Genomic DNA, 19,000 nt, shown 5'->3' with positions numbered 1-19,000 from the left:
TTAAGTATTATTGTTATAGACACCAATGATGATTATTGTTATGAGTTGGAAGAAGGGTTAAAATGTTTCTTAAAATGTTGTATCAATATGAGGCTACCAACATTCTTGTTTATTAAGATGAGAAGAAGACCATTGGAGTTTATTATTGCATATGGGAGATCCAAAGATAAGAAAAAGGCTATTGAAGTATATTATTTCATTGAGTTGTAAATGTGTAAACACATTGTTAGCACATATATTACATCTTGGAAAACATTATTACTGATTTTACAAAAAAATTCACAACTAAAAGAGTAGACATGCAAATCAAAAAACAGACCACAAATAAAACTATTATAGATCATTCATCTACAAAGACAAGCTTGGACTTCACTTGATATGAAAGAAGACTTCGTCAGAAAACTTCTTGGAAGTCGTCTGGAAGACTTCCTGGAACTCGTCCAGCGCATTATATTTTAGACGACTAACAGGTAAGTCATCACAGAAGTCTTCCAGATCTGAAAAACACGCATATCAAATCCAGATCTGAAAAACCTGCATATCAAAAAACATTTAAAAGGTTTAAAAACAGAGAAAATGAGTGGAAGATTAGATAAATCTACCTTTATAGAACACACAAAAATACATATTTAAAATTAATAGATCTACCTTTAAATGAGTGGAAAATGAGACCCATCTGATTAAAAACCTGCAAAAAAAAGATAGATTAGTGAGAAAGACATTAGACAAAACTGAAAAATTCATATAAAGTTTGGTGTTTTCAAGTCAAATAGATTAGAGTGGGTTAGGAGAGTTTTAGTTCGGGAAAAAAGTTAGAACTTTATACAACAGAAAGTTACCAAATGAAGAAAAATCAGACATAAAAATTTATCAAAACGCTCAGATTTGTTATGAAAGGGAGAGACATGGGAGAAGACTCCGTCAGACGACTTCCGGAAAGTCTTCCAGACGAGTCGTCTGGAAGACTTCCTGAAAGTCGTCTAGCGTATTATATTTTAGACGACTAACATGTAAGTCGTCCCAGACGTCTTCCAGATCTGAAAAACCTGCATATCCAAATCCAGATCTGAAAAACCTGCATATCCAAAAACGTTCAAATGGCTTAAAAACAGAGAAAATGAATGGAAGATTAGATAAATTTATTTTTATAGAACACATAAAAATACATATCTAAAATTGATAGATCTACCTTCAAATGAGTGGAAGATGAGAACCATGTGAAGAAAAACCTGCAAAAATAAGATAAATTAGTGAGAAAGACATGAGACAAAAATAATAAATTGATATAAAGCTTAGTGTTTATAAGTTCAAAGAGATTAGAGAGAGGTTGAAGAGTTTTAGAATGATGAACATTACATTTTTGTTGCAGCCATTTGAGAGAAGGAGAAAACATGTATAAATTTTTCTTTATATAAGGAAACAAAAAATCTAATTAGGTTAAATATTTTTGATTCAGATGACTTCCTAGACGGCTTACTTGTAAGTCACCCAGAAGACTTTAATATTTTTAGCGGAAACTAAAATAGTTTTAGCAGCAAACTAAAATAGAAGACTTCCTAGACGACTTACAAGTAAGTCACTGGTTTAAATTATTTAAGCGGGAAAATAATTTTAAAAAATATTTTAGGAAGGAATATTTGGTCGTCTGGTTTAAATTATTAACCATACGACTTACAAGTTAGTCGTCTAGACCCTAAACATAACTCCTAAACTCAATTAACTAACTAAACACTTCGTAAAATCAAATTAAACTTCAAAAGTGTTTACTATACACAAAATAAACAATTATAGGTAAAAATTTAATTTTTCAAAAAAACATTCATGCTTTCCAAAATCTAACCCTAAGAATACATACAATACTACAACATATGTTGTCAAACCATAAAACCAAATAATATCATGGTTAATTACTTTCACTCATCCATGCTGAAAACTATTCTATTTTATTATATCTTAATTTACATTGCTTAAAACTGTTTATAATTACATGATTTTAATTTTTCATTTGTCAAAATATTTTTTAAAAACTTTATAAATTATTTTTAAGATCAACTACACCAAGTAAGTCGTCTAGACGACTTCCAGCATCTCATACGACTCACTGGGGCTATATTCGTAAAAATGGCTTATGTTTTTTGTTTGGTCACAAGGGACTGGCCGTAATTTCACAAGGCTTTTAAGTTAGTTTTGCATTTGATTCAAGTTTGAGTATATTTTTGCAATCAAAGTCAAGTTTTGAGTCATATTTGGTAAATCCCCTTAAAACTAAGGATGAATTTGGTTAAGATAAACATAAAAATATGTACTAGGAAAATAGTAGTTTAAGCGATTTTTCTCATAATTTGTTCCAAATCACACTTTCTCACTCATTTTGTTTAATTTAGTGTTTAACATAAAACTCAAATGGGTTAAGCAAACAAATTATTCCTTAAATTATCTATGATCATCACACTATTTTATCAAACACTAACTCATTCAACCAAATGTTTTTAATTAAAACTAATCATAGTTTACATATCTTTTAAAATTATTGTTTTATTTTTTTAAATTAAATTAAAACATACCTATATTAATTAAATCTGATTAACTAATAAGAAAAAATAATATTTGAATTTTTTAAATAACCAAATGTCGTTATTTTAGGCATATATACTTAATATTAATGTGAGATCCAATATTTTATGAAATATTTTTAAATATTATAGCGTAAAAAGTACATCTCATTAATTTTTAAATATTTTTTTCTTACTTTCAATTTACATTATATTTTCCATCTTTGACTTTAACAATTGTGGAGATTGTCATTTTATTGAATTTCCTTACTAAATTTATCTTAACGTTTTAAACAAACATAAAACTAATTAGTTCACATTTATAGTAACACAAAAAAAGTACATGTACCTCGATAAACAAATAAAAATTAAATATATAAGAATAAAAATACCAAGAACACAACAAACATATTTTATTATTCTTCTCTCTTGTTATTTTATTTATGTCTGCTTTTTTTTTCTATTAAAAATAAGCATGCTAATTTTATTATAATCCAAGCTATATGAATTATATTAATAGAGTATTAAATCTAGAAAAATCATGTGAAAATACTTTGATTAATATAATTAAATTACTTACCATATAATAAATTAAATGAATTACCAAATAATATAATTTTAAATGACTTACCATATAACAATAATAATTTATCTGTTTATATTAATAGATGAATTAAATAATTTTTTTCTTGATTAATATACGTTTAAATAACTTACCATATAATTTTTATGTTTTAAAATATAAAATATTTTAATCATTTCTAAAAGTGATAACGCATATATGATCTCACATTGTCATTGAAAAATTATTGAAATTTTTTTGAATTATATATTTGATTATTTTGCATTCATTTGACACATTTTTATATTATATATATAGTGAATGAGTGAATTTAATTAATATTATTATGTTTAGATTAATTAGTTTTCTGAAATCTATGATTTATTTTATTAACTACTAATATAAACATAATAAAAACCGTTTTTAATTAAATAAATGAAAAATAATAAACTATCAACCAATTAAATTATAACAATTAATTGGAAAGCTCTTCTATGAGCGACACGTCAGCATAAATCACTAAAGTGACTTCTCAATTAATATATATGAGGATTTATTATCATATTTTAAAAAGATTATCAAAATTTTCACTAAGCATTAAATGTAATTATCCATGTCACATTTAACCATAAGTCATGTCGTATTTATTTAGTAAAAATGATTGTAAAGATGACATGTATCAAAATCACTTTGCAAATAATATCTTGTGATTGAATGTTATGTAAAAATTTAAGTAGGTAACTTGGTGACTAATTAATTCAGTTCCAATTTAAAAAGACTCCAGTTGGCATTAACATTTACAACACAAACCGAACAAGATTTGATTTGTTCTCATGAGAAGTTATAACTCTTTTCTCTAGCTCAAAAGGCCAACTTTTGAACAAAGCAATCACGAGAAACCTTTGAATATCTCTTACTTTGGATCCGTTCCTTGTTCACTTGGTTTCTTCTTTAACTTCCAAAACACAACTCGTATCATACATAACCTCTCTGGTGCTTTTCCATCTTCTCGTGTCTTTTTCCCCGGAAAATTTTCTCCCTCCTCTGTTGATTTTCCCGGAAACTTTCCTTGTTCTTCTATCTACTAGGAAAAAAGAAAGATGAAACCCATTTGTTTCCTTCTCTGTTTCTGTTTCCTTCCTGTAAAAGTCTCCTCCTTTTGACATAATCTTTCTTGGTTTAAATTATTAAATACTCTCTTTGAACATTTCTTTTCCCTGATTCTGTTTTTGTTTTTTCCGAGAAAATTAATGAAACCGCGGCTATATTATCAGGAGATCCTATCGAATCCATGTTTCTGAATCAGTTCATGCACTTCTTGAAATCTATTCACACTTTCAGAAGGAAAACCCTAGTTTAACAAAACCCTAGATCCTCTGCTTTCCAAACCCTTCCTTGTGATCCAAGCAAACTCTCCTCTGATTTCTCAACATGCCTGGTTCATGTTTCAACCCGTTTCGACGGTCTCTAAGATCCAAGTTCCCTCCAGAGCCTTCCTTCCCGGCCTTATCCGCTAACCCGTCTTCCTCAAAAACCAATCGGTATGCAGAAAGTGAGACGATGGAGAAGAAGAGATTCGACAGTATGGAGTCTTGGTCGATGATTCTTGAGTCCGAGAACGTGGAGACATGGGAAGCTTCTAAAGGTGAAAGAGAGGAATGGACCGCTGATCTTTCTCAGCTTTTTATCGGAAACAAGTTTGCTTCCGGAGCGCACAGCAGAATCTATAGAGGGATCTACAAACAAAGAGCCGTTGCTGTGAAGATGGTGAGGATCCCTACACACAAGGAAGAGACAAAGGCTAAGCTCGAACAGCAGTTTAAGTCCGAGGTTGCTCTGCTTTCTCGTCTCTTTCACCCTAACATCGTCCAGGTCTAAAATCTCTATCTTCTTACCAAAGTCTAAACCTAATTTTATTTTATAAAGTAAGATCTTGGTTAGAATGAAAAAAGAACAGAACAAAGATCTTGTCTTTAGAACATATAAGTCTCTAACCACTAGTTTATTTTAAAACATAGTTTATCGCGGCGTGCAAGAAACCTCCCGTATACTGCATAATAACTGAGTATATGTCCCAAGGAAATCTCCGAATGTATCTAAACAAGAAAGAGCCTTACTCGCTATCTATCGAAACTGTACTAAGGCTGGCTCTAGACATCTCAAGGGGAATGGAGTATCTTCACTCACAGGGTGTTATCCACAGAGACCTAAAGTCCAACAATTTGCTTTTGAACGATGAAATGAGGGTTAAAGTTGCAGATTTTGGGACTTCTTGTCTTGAGACGCAATGCAGAGAGGCCAAGGGTAATATGGGAACTTATCGATGGATGGCTCCGGAGATGATCAAGGAGAAGCCTTACACTAGAAAAGTTGATGTTTATAGCTTTGGGATCGTTCTATGGGAACTCACCACTGCCTTGCTTCCGTTCCAAGGCATGACTCCAGTGCAAGCCGCATTCGCAGTCGCTGAAAAGGTCAAGTCTCTACATCTCCATTTTTGTTCTTCTTTTAAACTAAACTATTATATTAATTCAACCTAAATTGGAAATTGATTAACGGTTACATGGTACAAATTGAATGAAAATAAGACCGATCATAAAGCAGCTCTAAAGAAAGCCCTAGTTAACCTGAGGGTTTGGTTGTCCTGGCTGCCGAGTCCAGGGTCAGTTCTGGGTACAACCGACTAAAACATTCGCATTGACCTCCGAATTTTAAACAGCTAATATATATATATACCATATGGTATTCAAATTGTCAAAAACAAATATTTAGATTAAACTGAAAATGATATGGCCATCTAAATTTCATATTTGGCTCTGGTCGAGCCCGCCAAAACCACCTCACTCTGCTTTTTATTCCACTCTGCCCATCTCATTTACATCTATGAAACTAGTATTTGTGATTAACATTGCCATTGTGTGCTGTGATTGCTCGGGATGCAAGTCATACTTGAATTATGTTACGTGAGACCTTAAATATTTCTCTATTAATATGAGCAGAACGAAAGACCGCCTTTGCCGGCAAGCTGTCAACCAGCATTAGCTCACCTGATCAAGAGGTGTTGGTCGGAAAACCCTTCCAAGCGGCCGGACTTCTCAAACATTGTGGCGGTGCTAGAGAAGTATGACGAGTGTGTCAAAGAAGGCTTGCCTTTGACGTCACACGCAAGCCTCACGAAGACCAAAAACGCCATTCTTGATCGTCTTAAAGGCTGCGTCTCAGCCATCAGCTCAAAATCGTCTTCCTCTGTTCCTGTAAATGCTTAGTAATTCAAAGTTGTTTAAGTAACATAATACTCTCTTCTTCTTTTTTTTGTAGAGGTTACTATTCTTCTTCTTCTTCTTTTTCTATTATTGGTGAAAGTGTTCCTTTCAGTTTGTGCAATGCAAAGCTCTTATGTCAGTTATGTGAAGTTTGTTGTGAATAATAGCGAGGTAAAAGGTTTACATATATTAAAATCGATTGCTTTATTTCTGAGTGGTAACAAAGAGAGAGTCGACGTGAGATGTGAGTGAGAAGAGAGAGTTATGAGTTGCAAGACTTGTATCTCATATTATTGCTTTCTTATATCCATAAAGCCAAGAGGAGAAGAGGCTATTTATACTACACATAAGTCGGTTGCTTTACTAGAAAAAGACAAAATACTAAGAAGTGATAGATGACATGATTTCTGTAAGAAAGACATGTGTCCAAGATGTATAATCATCTTATTTTGATCTTTATCTTCTAACACTCCCCCTTGATTATCCATCTTGTGTTACGTAGTGCCTCGTTAAAAACCTAATTATGGAAAAATCCATTAGGAAAAAAATCATGATGAGGAAAAAAAAGTACACTGTCGTAATCTCCCCCTGAGAATAGTAGACATAGATTTCTTGTCACATGCCATGCAAATGCCGCATTCCGATACCATAGACGTGTTTTCGAAATGTTGTAGTCGGAAGAACTGTTGTGAACAAGTCAGCCAGATTGTCGCATAACTGTAAATACTCGATGTCCACCTCTTTATTTTTCTCGAACTCTCTTATGTATGAGAAAAATCTTCGAGAAAAATCTCAGAGGGATATGCTTTGTTATATCGCTTTTGATGTAGCCTTCTTTCAGTTGAGCGACACAAGCCGAATTGTCTTCAAATACTTTCGTCGGCTCTTTCTTGTTAACTATTTCGCTTGATTCTTGTATGTGGCGACTCATTGACCGAAGCCACACACATTCTCGACATGCTTCGTGAAGCACAATAGTTTTTGCTTGATTCGAAGATGTCGCAACCAGAGTTTGTTTCTGGGACCGTGAAGAAATCGTGGTTCCACCAATTGTAAAAACATAGCCGGTTTGTGTTCGACTTTATAAATATCATGTATCTGCAAAACCATACCAAACTCTGGGTTTCTAGGATAAATCAATCCTAAATCAATACTTACCTTGGAGAGAACAGATATGTTCTCGATGCCGTTATAATTTCCATAAATAGGAAATGAGCTATATCTCGCAAAGACATTAGTGTCTAAAAGTATATTTAATCAAACACAACTCGCAAGATATATAAGCTCATATATGCTTTATTACCATTAGCATCTCCAAAGTACTTATTTATATAAGATCTTACCAGGATCTTTTAAAATATCATCTCTTTTAACATCGAGAGATCTATTTACCATTGGAGTACTCAACGGAGTTGCTTTATCCATATAAAAGTGTTTTAACAACCTTTTCGTATACTTTGATTGATGCACAAATACTCCTTTTCGGATCTGCTCTATCTGGAGCCCAAGACAAAACTTTAGTATCATCAATCCAATTATGTTCAGGTCATCTACATATACAGCAATGATCACAAAGCCATCTGACGATTTCTTTATAAAAACGCATGGACATATCGCATTATTCATATATCCTTTACTCAAAAGATATTCACTTAAGCGATTATACCACATGCGTCCGGATTGCTTTAATCCGTGAAGTGATCGCTGTAACTTGACCGAACAAATCTCCCTGAATTTTTCCTTTCAATGCCCCTGGCATTTTCGATCCCTCAGGGAGTTTCATACATATATCGTTATCCAATGATCCATACAAATATGTAGTCAAAACGTCTATAAGATGCATTTCAAGATTTTTAGATGCCATTAGGCTCATCAAAAATCTAAACTTAATTGCATCCATTACCGGGGAATACGTTACTCAAAATCAATTCCCGGTCTCTGAGAAAAACCTTGGGCAATTAATCAGGCTTTATATCGTGTTACTTTTCTCATGACTACCCACTTATAGCCAACAAGATTTATATTCTCAGGCGTTATGACTATAGGTCCAAAGACATTCCTTTTATTTAGGGAGAATAATTCAATTCGAATGGCCTTCTGCCACTCCTCCCAATCATGTCTTTTAATATTCCAAAATGGACCTTGGATCGGGATCATCATTTTCATGATCGATATCTTTGGACACAGAAAAGGAGAACATTCCATCAACATCTTTTATCTATTACTTTTCATCAAGGGCGTAGTTGATGGAAATCTCATATTTTTCTGTTCCCTTCTCGTCATCTGGATCCATATCTTTATTTGGTTCTTCTTGAACCTTTTCATCTATGCCTTCTTTCAGACATTTTCAGTATCAGGTTCTTCTGGAACCTTTCCACTTATGCCTTCTTTCAGACATCTTTCAATATCAGGTTTTTCTGGAACCTTACTATTTTGCTCATCCAATTTCATTTTCTTTCGGGGAATTTTTAATCTCTAGAACCCGCTAGTCTCCCCCTCTTTAACTGAAACCTAGGCTCATTCATTTTGTCACCATTAGTTTATTCTTTAGGAACATCAACTCTTGATGGAACATTTCAGCGGGTATATCATGTCGTACCTGTGAACACATTTGGTAACTGGTTCGCCAAATTATGCAAATGCACAATTTCCTGAATTTTATGTTCTCTTTAATTCATAGGGGGGTCAAGGTGTAACAACGATTGTGTACACCATGTAATATCTTTAGGAATTTCTCTAATTCCTCTCCTAACACTGGAAATTCATTCTCATTAAAATGACAATCGGCGAACCGTGCCATAAACATATCACCAGTTACTGGTTCAAGACCCCTTATTTACGGCTTGTTCTAACTCTTACAGAGTTTTATACATTCCCGAGAGCATTTTTAACTCTCCAGGGACTACTAAATATCAAGATGCAACTCAACTCGTTTATGTCCTGCCAGACATTTCAATATACTGCATCTATTTTAAATTTCTCCAGTGACCTTGGAACAAGCCGTTTTTCATACTTCAAGGTCATCTTTCATTTTATTCTCTGGAGAAATATATACCTTGGACTTTTGGTCCAAACATTTCTCGTTTTTCTAACGAGCTTTATATCAAATTGATGGCCATTCAATTCACTCTACCCTCATACATAGAGGTAGATTCATAATCCTTATTTATATAGTGTTTTTTCATTATTGTCGACAATCTATTTTATCTTTTGTTCCATCTTTTTACCCGTACTGATATGGTTAATCGAGATCTCTTTATCATCATCGATGATTTACCAGGTACCTGACTGTAATATTAACCATATCAACGGTCTCACCACGAGATTCATCCTCAATTCATATATTTGCTCCTTTTCGAGGACTCTTTGGAACCAAAGTGGTCTATCACGTCTCCAGCGTGTTTTTTCATTATTGTCGACAATCTATTTTATCTTTTGTTCCATCTTTTTACCCGTACTGATATGGTTAATCGAGATCTCTTTATCATCATCGATGATTTACCAGGTACCTGACTGTAATATTAACCATATCAACGGTCTCACCACGAGATTCATCCTCAATTCATATATTTGCTCCTTTTCGAGGACTCTTTGGAACCAAAGTGGTCTATCACGTCTCCAGCGTGTTATAGACTCATATATCGTCCTTTTATGACACATTTTCTTATTGGAGCATTTTCGGCTGGAATATGAGATATCATTATTTCATCAAAATGTCTGGCAGCCATTTTATAAATGGATTATCCTACTTTTCATTGTAATCCATTTCACATATCTCATTCCATCAGCTTATCATATGCTTCTAGCAAACTTGCGAGCATATTTTTAAGTATCCATATACTTTATCCTTTTGGATTGTATATGTCTTTATTACATGCACAACTGCATTATACTCAATCATGGGGATCATCTTACTTGATTTACTTTATCAAGTTCTTTTTCAAGTGCGAACATAATTTCTCAATGTTCCATTCCCTAGGATTCTTTAATTCTCTCCCTCGAGATGATGACATTCCATGTCTACAATCTCGTACTGAATCCCACTCTAGAACCAATAACATATTCAGTTTTTCCCATTTGGGATGAATTATGTTTCAAATCCTTTAGAGTGAGATCCTAATTTGGGATCTGGTTAAAGAAATCACTTCTAGTGAACTTGCTTGATGATTCATCACCCATGATGGTTTCCTTTATTTTCAATATTTCACAATAATGTTGATAACATTATTGGAGATGACTATATATCAGTAAACTTCAGGTTTATCACCGTTTGTAATTTTGCTATCTTTTTCTTATGCATGTCTTTTCATCATAAGCTCTTCTATAGCCAATAATATGTTTATATTACTAGATTGTACTATACTTATTTAGTTTGAGAGAGGAAAGATATTTGTTACATTTAGTAGTCATGTACGATGACCCAATATCTGCCAGGTATATCTATCTCCATCCTGAATCTCAAAATCTTATTCCGGAAGATAATTCTCATATCACATCGATATTTTATTTTTATTTTCTGGACTAACCAGAAAATCTGAATCATCAAGATGAGTATTCAAGCTATGAAAAATGGTTCGGGCTCATAAGAGACGAAGTTTAATATACTTCCTTTCTCTTTTTCTTTTTGATTTTCGATATAAATCGGCTAAATATTTGGCGTACGACAACTACGTACCCAATTTTCTTTCTGGCCGTATCTATAGCAAACCTTTTCTGTTTGCCTTTTATCACCCGGCCACTTTTATTTTCGTGGAAGTTCTCATTATTTTCATAGGGATGGAATCTTCTTCCTCGTCCTCTTCCACGACCATGATAGCGGTTTCAACCGCATCTACACCCTCGTCCTTTTCTAATAGGACCGACTTGATGGTTTAGTATCATGATTTCATTTTTTTTTTCAGTTTACTCGGAGGATTTACATCAACTCCGATCCTTTCTTTCAAGGATTTAACTATCAAAGATCTTCTATATCTTTTCTCATGATACACCTCATCTTATAAACCATCATTGAAGTGGGGTAAAATATCATGGTTTTTCTTTTTCTCATCCGATATCGTTTCAACTTATCGATGATTTTTTAAAGCTCATTTTCTCTCAGGTGCATCTTTGCACCCACTGCCTAAGTCTTATAATTGTTACTCGTAATATCAAGGGCATTTATTTTGAGCTTTGTCAAATTTGACATGATAACCGTATTCATAGAATAATAATATATAAAGACGAAAATTTAAATGCATAAATTAAAAGCATAAAATAAATGCATAAATTAAATTGCAGAAATTTAAGGAGCAATAAATTAAATTAGAGGCTTAGCCTACCACATGATCCGATGAGTCTTAGACTACCATATTGATCATTTTTCAAAGTCCGAGGAGACATGGTCTACCATTTTGACTTTTACTTATTTTAAGGTCTGAGGAGATTTAGTCTACCATTTTTGACCTTTTCTTTTTATTCACGGAGGCAAAGCCTACCACGTGTTCTCTGACCGTGAAGGCATAGCCTACCATAACGATTAGTCGGGAAAGGCAGCGTCTATCATCCCGATAAATAGACGGAGAAGGCCTAGCCTCTCAATCTAAAATAATAATAAAATTTAAATAAATTAAATATATTGAAATACATAAATTTAAATATTACCTTCGGATTAATAAACCTCACCGGTATATAAGAGATTTCGGATTAATAAACCTCACTGGTATATAAGAGTTCGTGCTGATATCGTGTTGTGGATAATAGCCAGTGAGGTAAAAGGTTTATATATATTAAAATAGATTGCTTTATTTCTGAGTGGTAACAAAGAGAGAGTCAACATGAGATGTGAGTGAGAAGAGAGAGTTATGAGTTGAAAGACTTGTATCTCATATTATTGCTTTTTTACATCCATAAAGTCAAGAGGAAAAGAGACTATTTATACTACACATAAGTCCGTTGCTTTACTAGAAAAAAAAACAAAAATACTAAGAGGTGATAGATGACATTATTGCTGTAAGAAAGACATGTGTCCAAGATGGATAATCATCATATTTTGATCTTTTATCTTCTAACAAAGTTTGATATTTCTCCTTTTGTTTTTATTAAGTTTTTCAAAAACAAAAATGTGAAAACAAGGATTCATGGTTTCTTATATAACTTATAATATTACTTAAAACTATAAAGAAACTTTGACAAAAGCAGAAACAACACTTTATAGGATAAAAGAAAAATAGAAAACCGAATGAAGACTTGGAGAACATATAAGATAATGATTATCGCAAGGAATCCTTAATTTTTTTTTTTTTTGTGTTTTCTAGAAAAAAAATAAATAAATCAATCGCAGACCGTTACGTGTCGGTGGAGCCCGCAAACAGTATCAAAACCCTTTAATTACCGATCCTTATTTAATGAATTTGGGAAATGGTTTTTAAATTTTTGTGAGATCCACGCGTTAATGAGATCTACATTTTATCAAAAAACTTCCCTAAAAACCTTGGGATTTTCATGCTCTAAAGTACCGACAATCACACAATGTATTCGGCCAAGATAAGAATGTACTGCTTCACCTCGTCAGTTTGACGAATTAATATTAGCTGACCCTACCATCACAATCTACTCGTAAAAATGTCACTACAGCCATGGAAATTTCATGGCTAAACAGCCATGGCTATATGAAAAATAATCACAATTTATTATCAAAAAAAAAACTGTGACAAGTGTGATAACTGTTTCACATGTGTGAAATCGAGACAATCAGATTAAACAAGCATGTAATGTTTGTTTAAGGAAATCTAATAAAAGACAATTGTTTGGAAGAATCAACTTGTTCATTGATATTTTGTGTTGAACGTGTTTCTGTGTTTTTAGGTTCTTCAGTTTCATCCTTTTCTTGTGTCACTAAGCTTATGTATAATAAGTTACTCTTTAATAAGCTAATGTTTGGATTAATATGAAGTATGTCTCATCATATTTTCTCGAACTTTATGGTTGTTAAACCATACATTGCATATTTCCTTGTCTTTTAATTTGAACCCTTTTACAAAAAAAAAAAGTAGATAAGAATGCAATGCATCACCTCGTCAGTTTGACGAATTCATCATAGCTAATCCGGCCATCACCATCAACATCAAAATTTTTAATGAAATTAGCAGCTTCCTCATCGGTTATCATTCGCTCACTAACTGTAAACACATATTTTTGATAGTCTGCTGCAGTTATGTAACCTTTTTGGTCTGCATCTATAGGTCTATAAGTGTGATTCATTTCTTTCTTTTCCTCCCATTCCAGTGTAACATCAGTGGGAAAATTTCCGATCATCACAACTTTTTCTATAATATCCCTAACGAAGGAAAAAAATAGAAAATTATTAAATTATTGAAACTCCACAACTGAGTCATCGCATAGTGAAGCTCTTGTACAGTTATGTAATGATTTTGGTCTACATCACGAATCCTAAATTCTTCCCATAGCTTTTTCACTTTCAGTTGTTTCAACACATGACTGGAAATTTTTTCGAGCATCGCAGCTTCATCAGTCCTGATAAAAAGAAAAACCATTATCTTATTAAATTATAGAAACTCCGCCATTGAATCACGGATTAAGAGAGTAGAAAAATTCTGGTTCATTTGAGTCAAAATAGACGAGTAACAAACCAGATACGCGAGTGTTCTCCAGCTATGTTTGCTACACGTGTCAAAGCTTGGATCCATCTCTGCTTCTGTTTCTCTGTTACACCTTCACATGTTTTCTTGAATGCGATGCCAAAGTCTCCCGTCTGAATCCGTACATCCGACGGATCAACGTCATAGAAAATCGGTATCACGATCAGCTCCGAAGCTTCTTTGCACTTCAAGATTTCAAGCAATTCACCTAAACACCATATTGAAGAAGCGTAATTCTTCGAGAGCAAAACAATTGACACTTCCGCTTTTGTAATGGCTTCCACGAGTTTAGATCCAATCGTATGGCCTCTTTCGATGTCATTATCATTGAACATCGTGATTCCTTTCCTTGCAAAGACATTGCGTAAATGACTGAGGATTCCACTACGAACATCTGGCCCGTGGAAGCTCGGGAAGACAACATGAGGCAAGGAAGAAGAAGAAGTCGCCATGAGAGACATAGAGCAAAAAAATTAAGTTTGAAGAAAGTATGAGAGTGGTTAAGTTTCAAAAAAAAAAAAAAAGTATGAGAGTGGTTGAGGAAACAACAAGTCCCTTGTTCATATATATATGAGCAAATACACGTAAAGAGAAGAGGAAATTTCAAGGGACTTTGAGTGAGACTGTACGGGACCACTGGTTTATTTCCACAGAATCCATTGCTGACTCATAAAAGTTTGTAAAAATTAAACAATCACCTTTTTAATACATCTAAGATCAACTATTCTTCCTTCCACCCTCGTGCTCCCTATAAAACTCGGTCTGTAAACTGACAACTAGTTTTTATATGGATATTTTGTTAAAGATTATGACTAATAGTTACAATCTTAAATGTCTCAAAGGAAAACAAATTCGAGATCGATCGATCTATCTCCATTTATGTTCTTGTATCAAGTATATTTTCCAAATATATTTTTATGACAAACTAACTTCACATTTATTTCATTTTGTTTTGTATCTCTACAACCTTATGAACGTGAGTTGTTTGAGGTTAGCAGAGAAAAGGGAATTATGTCAAAAGGAATATTGAATGATACTGTACTGGAAACCACGAATCCTCTGCGACTCATAAGAGTTTTTTTTCAGTGCAAATGTTAAGTGTAACTGGTTATTCATAGAAGGAATATTATGAATTAAAGAATGATTATTTTTGGAATAAGAAAAAATGGAATGATAGATTAAATGGAACAAAAACTGAAAATATTTTTGGAATGGCATTCCACTCATTCACGAAAGATTATGATCCTGAATAAAAGGAACAACATTTACTACTTTTTGGACTGCTGAAACTTCTACTACTTTCTCATCTACGGTCAACCAAATGCTGAAGCTGAAGCCGAAGCTAAATGCCTTAATGAGATGCAATTTAGGGGATGGGAAGTCTGTTAGCTTCTGGTTTGACTGGTGGACTGATCTTGGTCCCCTAATCTCTGTGTGTGGCAGGAGAGGTACTAGGGACCTTCGTATTCCCATTGACGCTACTGCACCTAATGGACACTGGTCTCTTCCACCGGCGAGATCCGACGAAGCTGAAACCTTGCAGGTGGTTCTCTCAACGATGCAGCCACCATCATCTTTGCGCGGAAAGGATTGTTTCCTTTGGCGGAGTGGTGCTCACTCTTTTCTGCCCAAGTTCTCTTCTAAAGCTACTTGGAACTTTGTAAGACAACCCTCCCCTCTGGTATCGTGGTATAAACTTATCTGGTTCAAAGAAGAGATTCCCCGCTGTTCTTTTGTCTCTTGGATGTCAGTTTTATCAAGGCTGCCTACTAGAGATAGGCTCATCTCTTGGGGAATGCAGGTTCCTCCGGTGTGTCCCCTATGTTCTCTGGACCATGAATCGCACGCTCATATGTTCTTCTCCTGCTGCTTCTCAACTGCAGTTTGGTCTCACTTCACGGGCTGGTTGCTCCCTACCACTCCGGATTCACTCGCCTCTTTGGAAACCACCATTGCTCTGCCACATATTGCTTCCTGCTCGGGTGCTGTGTCTGTTATTAAACTTTTGATGCAGGTCATCGTCTACAGCCTGTGGAGAGAGAGGAACGTCCGTATCTTTAAGAATGTTTCCTCTACCGCAGCGGCGATCGCCAAGTATGTTGATCGTTCTATGAGGGATCGTCTCTTGTCCTTAGCCCCTCCAGCTGATGGCCACGACACGCTCCTCCTGCTCTACCTTTCATGATAGATTAAATGGAATAAAAACTGAAAATATTTTTGGAATGACATTCCACTTATTCACGAAAGATTATGATCCTGAATAAAAGGAACAATATTTACAAAGGATTTATTTTTTTGTTCCATTCCAAAAATGGAATATATGGAATTGTTTCTAAAAAGTTTTCATGGTAACTGGTAAACATGTTATGGAAACATGTGGAATGATCCATTCCAAATAGTTTTATTCCACAAAATAGCATTCCAGTTGCACCCAAAAACTCATAAGGTCTCATTCAGAGTTTTGTTTTTAATGGATATGCTAAACACTCAAGGACTCGTAAGAGTTTGTTTTCTTATAGCCGCCGAGGACCACTGGCTTGTTTTTTATAGGTGAATATTCAGGATATAAAATTTTAATATTTATTTTGATATGTTTTTTATTTTCTTAAGACAAAAAAAAGGTGACGGAATGATGACAAAAAAAAAGTTGACGGAAAAATGTGGACGAGAAAAACTTGGATAAAAAGAAGATGATGGAAAATGGCTGTTGTGAAACTGTTGTATTGAAGATAAGCTCGATAAATTATTAATCTTGTGATTTGTGAATTTATGGTAATTTCATATGTGAATAAAGTTTTCATGTATTTTATGCACATGAAATGGTAGACACATTTTTGAATTTAAATACTCCTTCTGTTTCATAAAGTCAGATGTTTTAGAAAAAAAAAATGTTTCACAAAGTTATATTTTTTGTATTTTCTATGAAAAAAATGTGATCTGCAAATAAATTAATTGAACTTATTGAATTACTATTGATTAAAATTTAGTGTAAATTGAAAATTACAAAAAACAACTATACATTTGTTATAGTGATTTATGTTGTGAAACAATAGATTTAGAGCTGAATGTTTCTATCTTTCATTAATGAATAAGTGTTCCCTTTATATAGGAGATTACAAGATAAGTAAAAAAGAAAGTATCAAAAACCTAAACCAACTAGGATTTAGGAAAACTACTAATACATAATAATTGAAAGATAACAATTACAACGAAAAGGAAATAGAGTTTCCTTTTCTCCAAAGCATAAGCCGCCTCTCTCTCTCTCTCTCTCCTAAGGTCACGACCACCTCTCTCTCTCTCTAGGGCTGGGCCGTCTCTCTCTCTAAGTGTATGGGCCGGTTATGGACCGGGCCGGTTATGGACCGGGCCGGTTATGGACCGGGCCGGTTATGGACCGGGCCGGTTATGGACCGGGCCGGTTATGGACCGGGCCGGTTATGGACCGGGCCGGTTATGGACCGGGCCGGTTATGGACCGGGCCGGTTATGGACCGGGCCGGTTATGGACCGGGCCGGTTATGGACCGGGCCGGTTATGGACCGGGCCGGTTATGGACCGGGCCGGTTATGGACCGGGCCGGTTATGGACCGGGCCGGTTATGGACCGGGCCGGTTATGGACCGGGCCGGTTATGGACCGGGCCGGTTATGGACCGGGCCGGTTATGGACCGGGCCGGTTATGGACCGGGCCGGTTATGGACCGGGCCGGTTATGGACCGGGCCGGTTATGGACCGGGCCGGTTATGGACCGGGCCGGTTATGGACCGGGCCGGTTATGGACCGGGCCGGTTATGGACCGGGCCGGTTATGGACATCCATCAATTGATTTATAACACTCACCCCTTGGATGCCATAACCATTCAGGGATTGTAATACGCTTAATGTTGTCTCATTAAAACATTATCATGAAAAACCCAGTGGGACAAAACCATGATGAAGGAAAAAGAGTACAACACGTACTGCTCCCCCTGATGTGAACCTCAGTGTAGGTTCTTTAGTCTACGCATCTGATGCGTGATCTTTCCTGGACGTGCAGGAAGGGAGTAAGCAAATCGGCCAAGTTTATTAATGAACCGTAATTGGACCATTTTGATATTTCCGGTCTTTTCTCATGTCTTCTGACATTGTGTGTACATGGTCAAGAAGTGAGCCTTTGCTGTCGACCACTCTATACTTTGGTCAGACATGTAGGACTATGGTCCTCGACCAAAAACATCCTCACAGATACTCTCTTTGGCTATTAGCCGCCTATGAAGATGTTAAAATGTTGATTGATAGGTAACGGATTGTTTGAGTTTTCTCTATACTACCATCGACTATGCACTAATCTGATCGATCCATGTTGAGTCATAGACTTCTTTTATACATGTTCATAACTTATCTCATGAGTGTCCAAGATCATGACTTGATCAATGATCTTTGTTGTAATGAATTTTACAATCTTATCTAACTATGGCACTATGGCCAAATACACTCATGAATCTCACATGTGGTCATCTATCTCTATTGCTTTAGGCAATGCCATATTCGTTTTTCATTGCAGTCATATCCTTATATTGGTGTCGTCTCATGACCTCTGTTGCTGTGGATGATATCACACAATGAATATATATTAGGTCATGGACTTCGATCACACATTCTTATGGACTGCAACCTATTGGTATCCGGTTGAGAAGGATATATTAAATGTCTCCTCTCAGCCTCACAGCAGCAGCAGACTGTTCTGCTATGCCGGATCCTTATCTAAGGGATCTGATGTTGGATTGGTCTATCCGGAGAACATGCTATCCGAGGTAGCAAGCTGAGGCAATCCGAATTACCTTTCTTTGGGCTGATCTTTCTTTTCCACTAGCTCGTACTACAATCTAGTCGGTCCATGCCAGTGTCACAGATCTGTATAAACCTTTTAACCTCTCTTTAGGTCGGTTTAGTATAAACACAAGGAATTCGAATTTCTTTATTAGTTTACATATGGACTGAATTTGATC

The 19,000-nt window shown here is 35.1% G+C and overlaps 3 protein-coding genes across 3 annotated transcripts; 2 read left to right on the top strand and 1 right to left on the bottom strand.

Moving 5' to 3' along the window:
- Positions 1-4,089: 4,089 nt before the first annotated feature.
- Positions 4,090-6,549, top strand: LOC106315935 (serine/threonine-protein kinase HT1-like). Its single transcript, XM_013753781.1, has 3 exons — positions 4,090-4,986; positions 5,133-5,588; positions 6,114-6,549. Exons 1-3 carry the CDS (start codon positions 4,546-4,548, stop codon positions 6,378-6,380), a joined length of 1,164 nt encoding a protein of 387 aa, XP_013609235.1. The 5' UTR covers positions 4,090-4,545; the 3' UTR covers positions 6,381-6,549.
- Positions 6,550-13,592: 7,043 nt separating this feature from the next.
- On the bottom strand, positions 13,593-14,535 carry LOC106316196 (disease resistance protein ADR2-like). The gene is made up of 2 exons (XM_013754067.1): positions 14,006-14,535; positions 13,593-13,889 (listed from the first exon to the last, which is right to left on the bottom strand). Exons 1-2 carry the CDS (start codon positions 14,473-14,475, stop codon positions 13,682-13,684), a joined length of 678 nt encoding a protein of 225 aa, XP_013609521.1. The 5' UTR covers positions 14,476-14,535; the 3' UTR covers positions 13,593-13,681.
- Positions 14,536-15,335: 800 nt separating this feature from the next.
- On the top strand, positions 15,336-16,199 carry LOC106314353. Its single transcript, XM_013752234.1, has one exon. The coding sequence runs from the start codon at positions 15,336-15,338 to the stop codon at positions 16,197-16,199; it is 864 nt and encodes a 287-aa protein (XP_013607688.1).
- Positions 16,200-19,000: the final 2,801 nt, after the last annotated feature.

Source organism: Brassica oleracea, chromosome C9 (assembly GCF_000695525.1).
Source record: "Brassica oleracea var. oleracea cultivar TO1000 chromosome C9, BOL, whole genome shotgun sequence".
Taxonomy (NCBI): domain Eukaryota; kingdom Viridiplantae; phylum Streptophyta; class Magnoliopsida; order Brassicales; family Brassicaceae; genus Brassica; species Brassica oleracea.
Note: the sequence above shows the minus strand (reverse complement) of the source record. Positions and strands in the feature narration are given on the sequence as shown.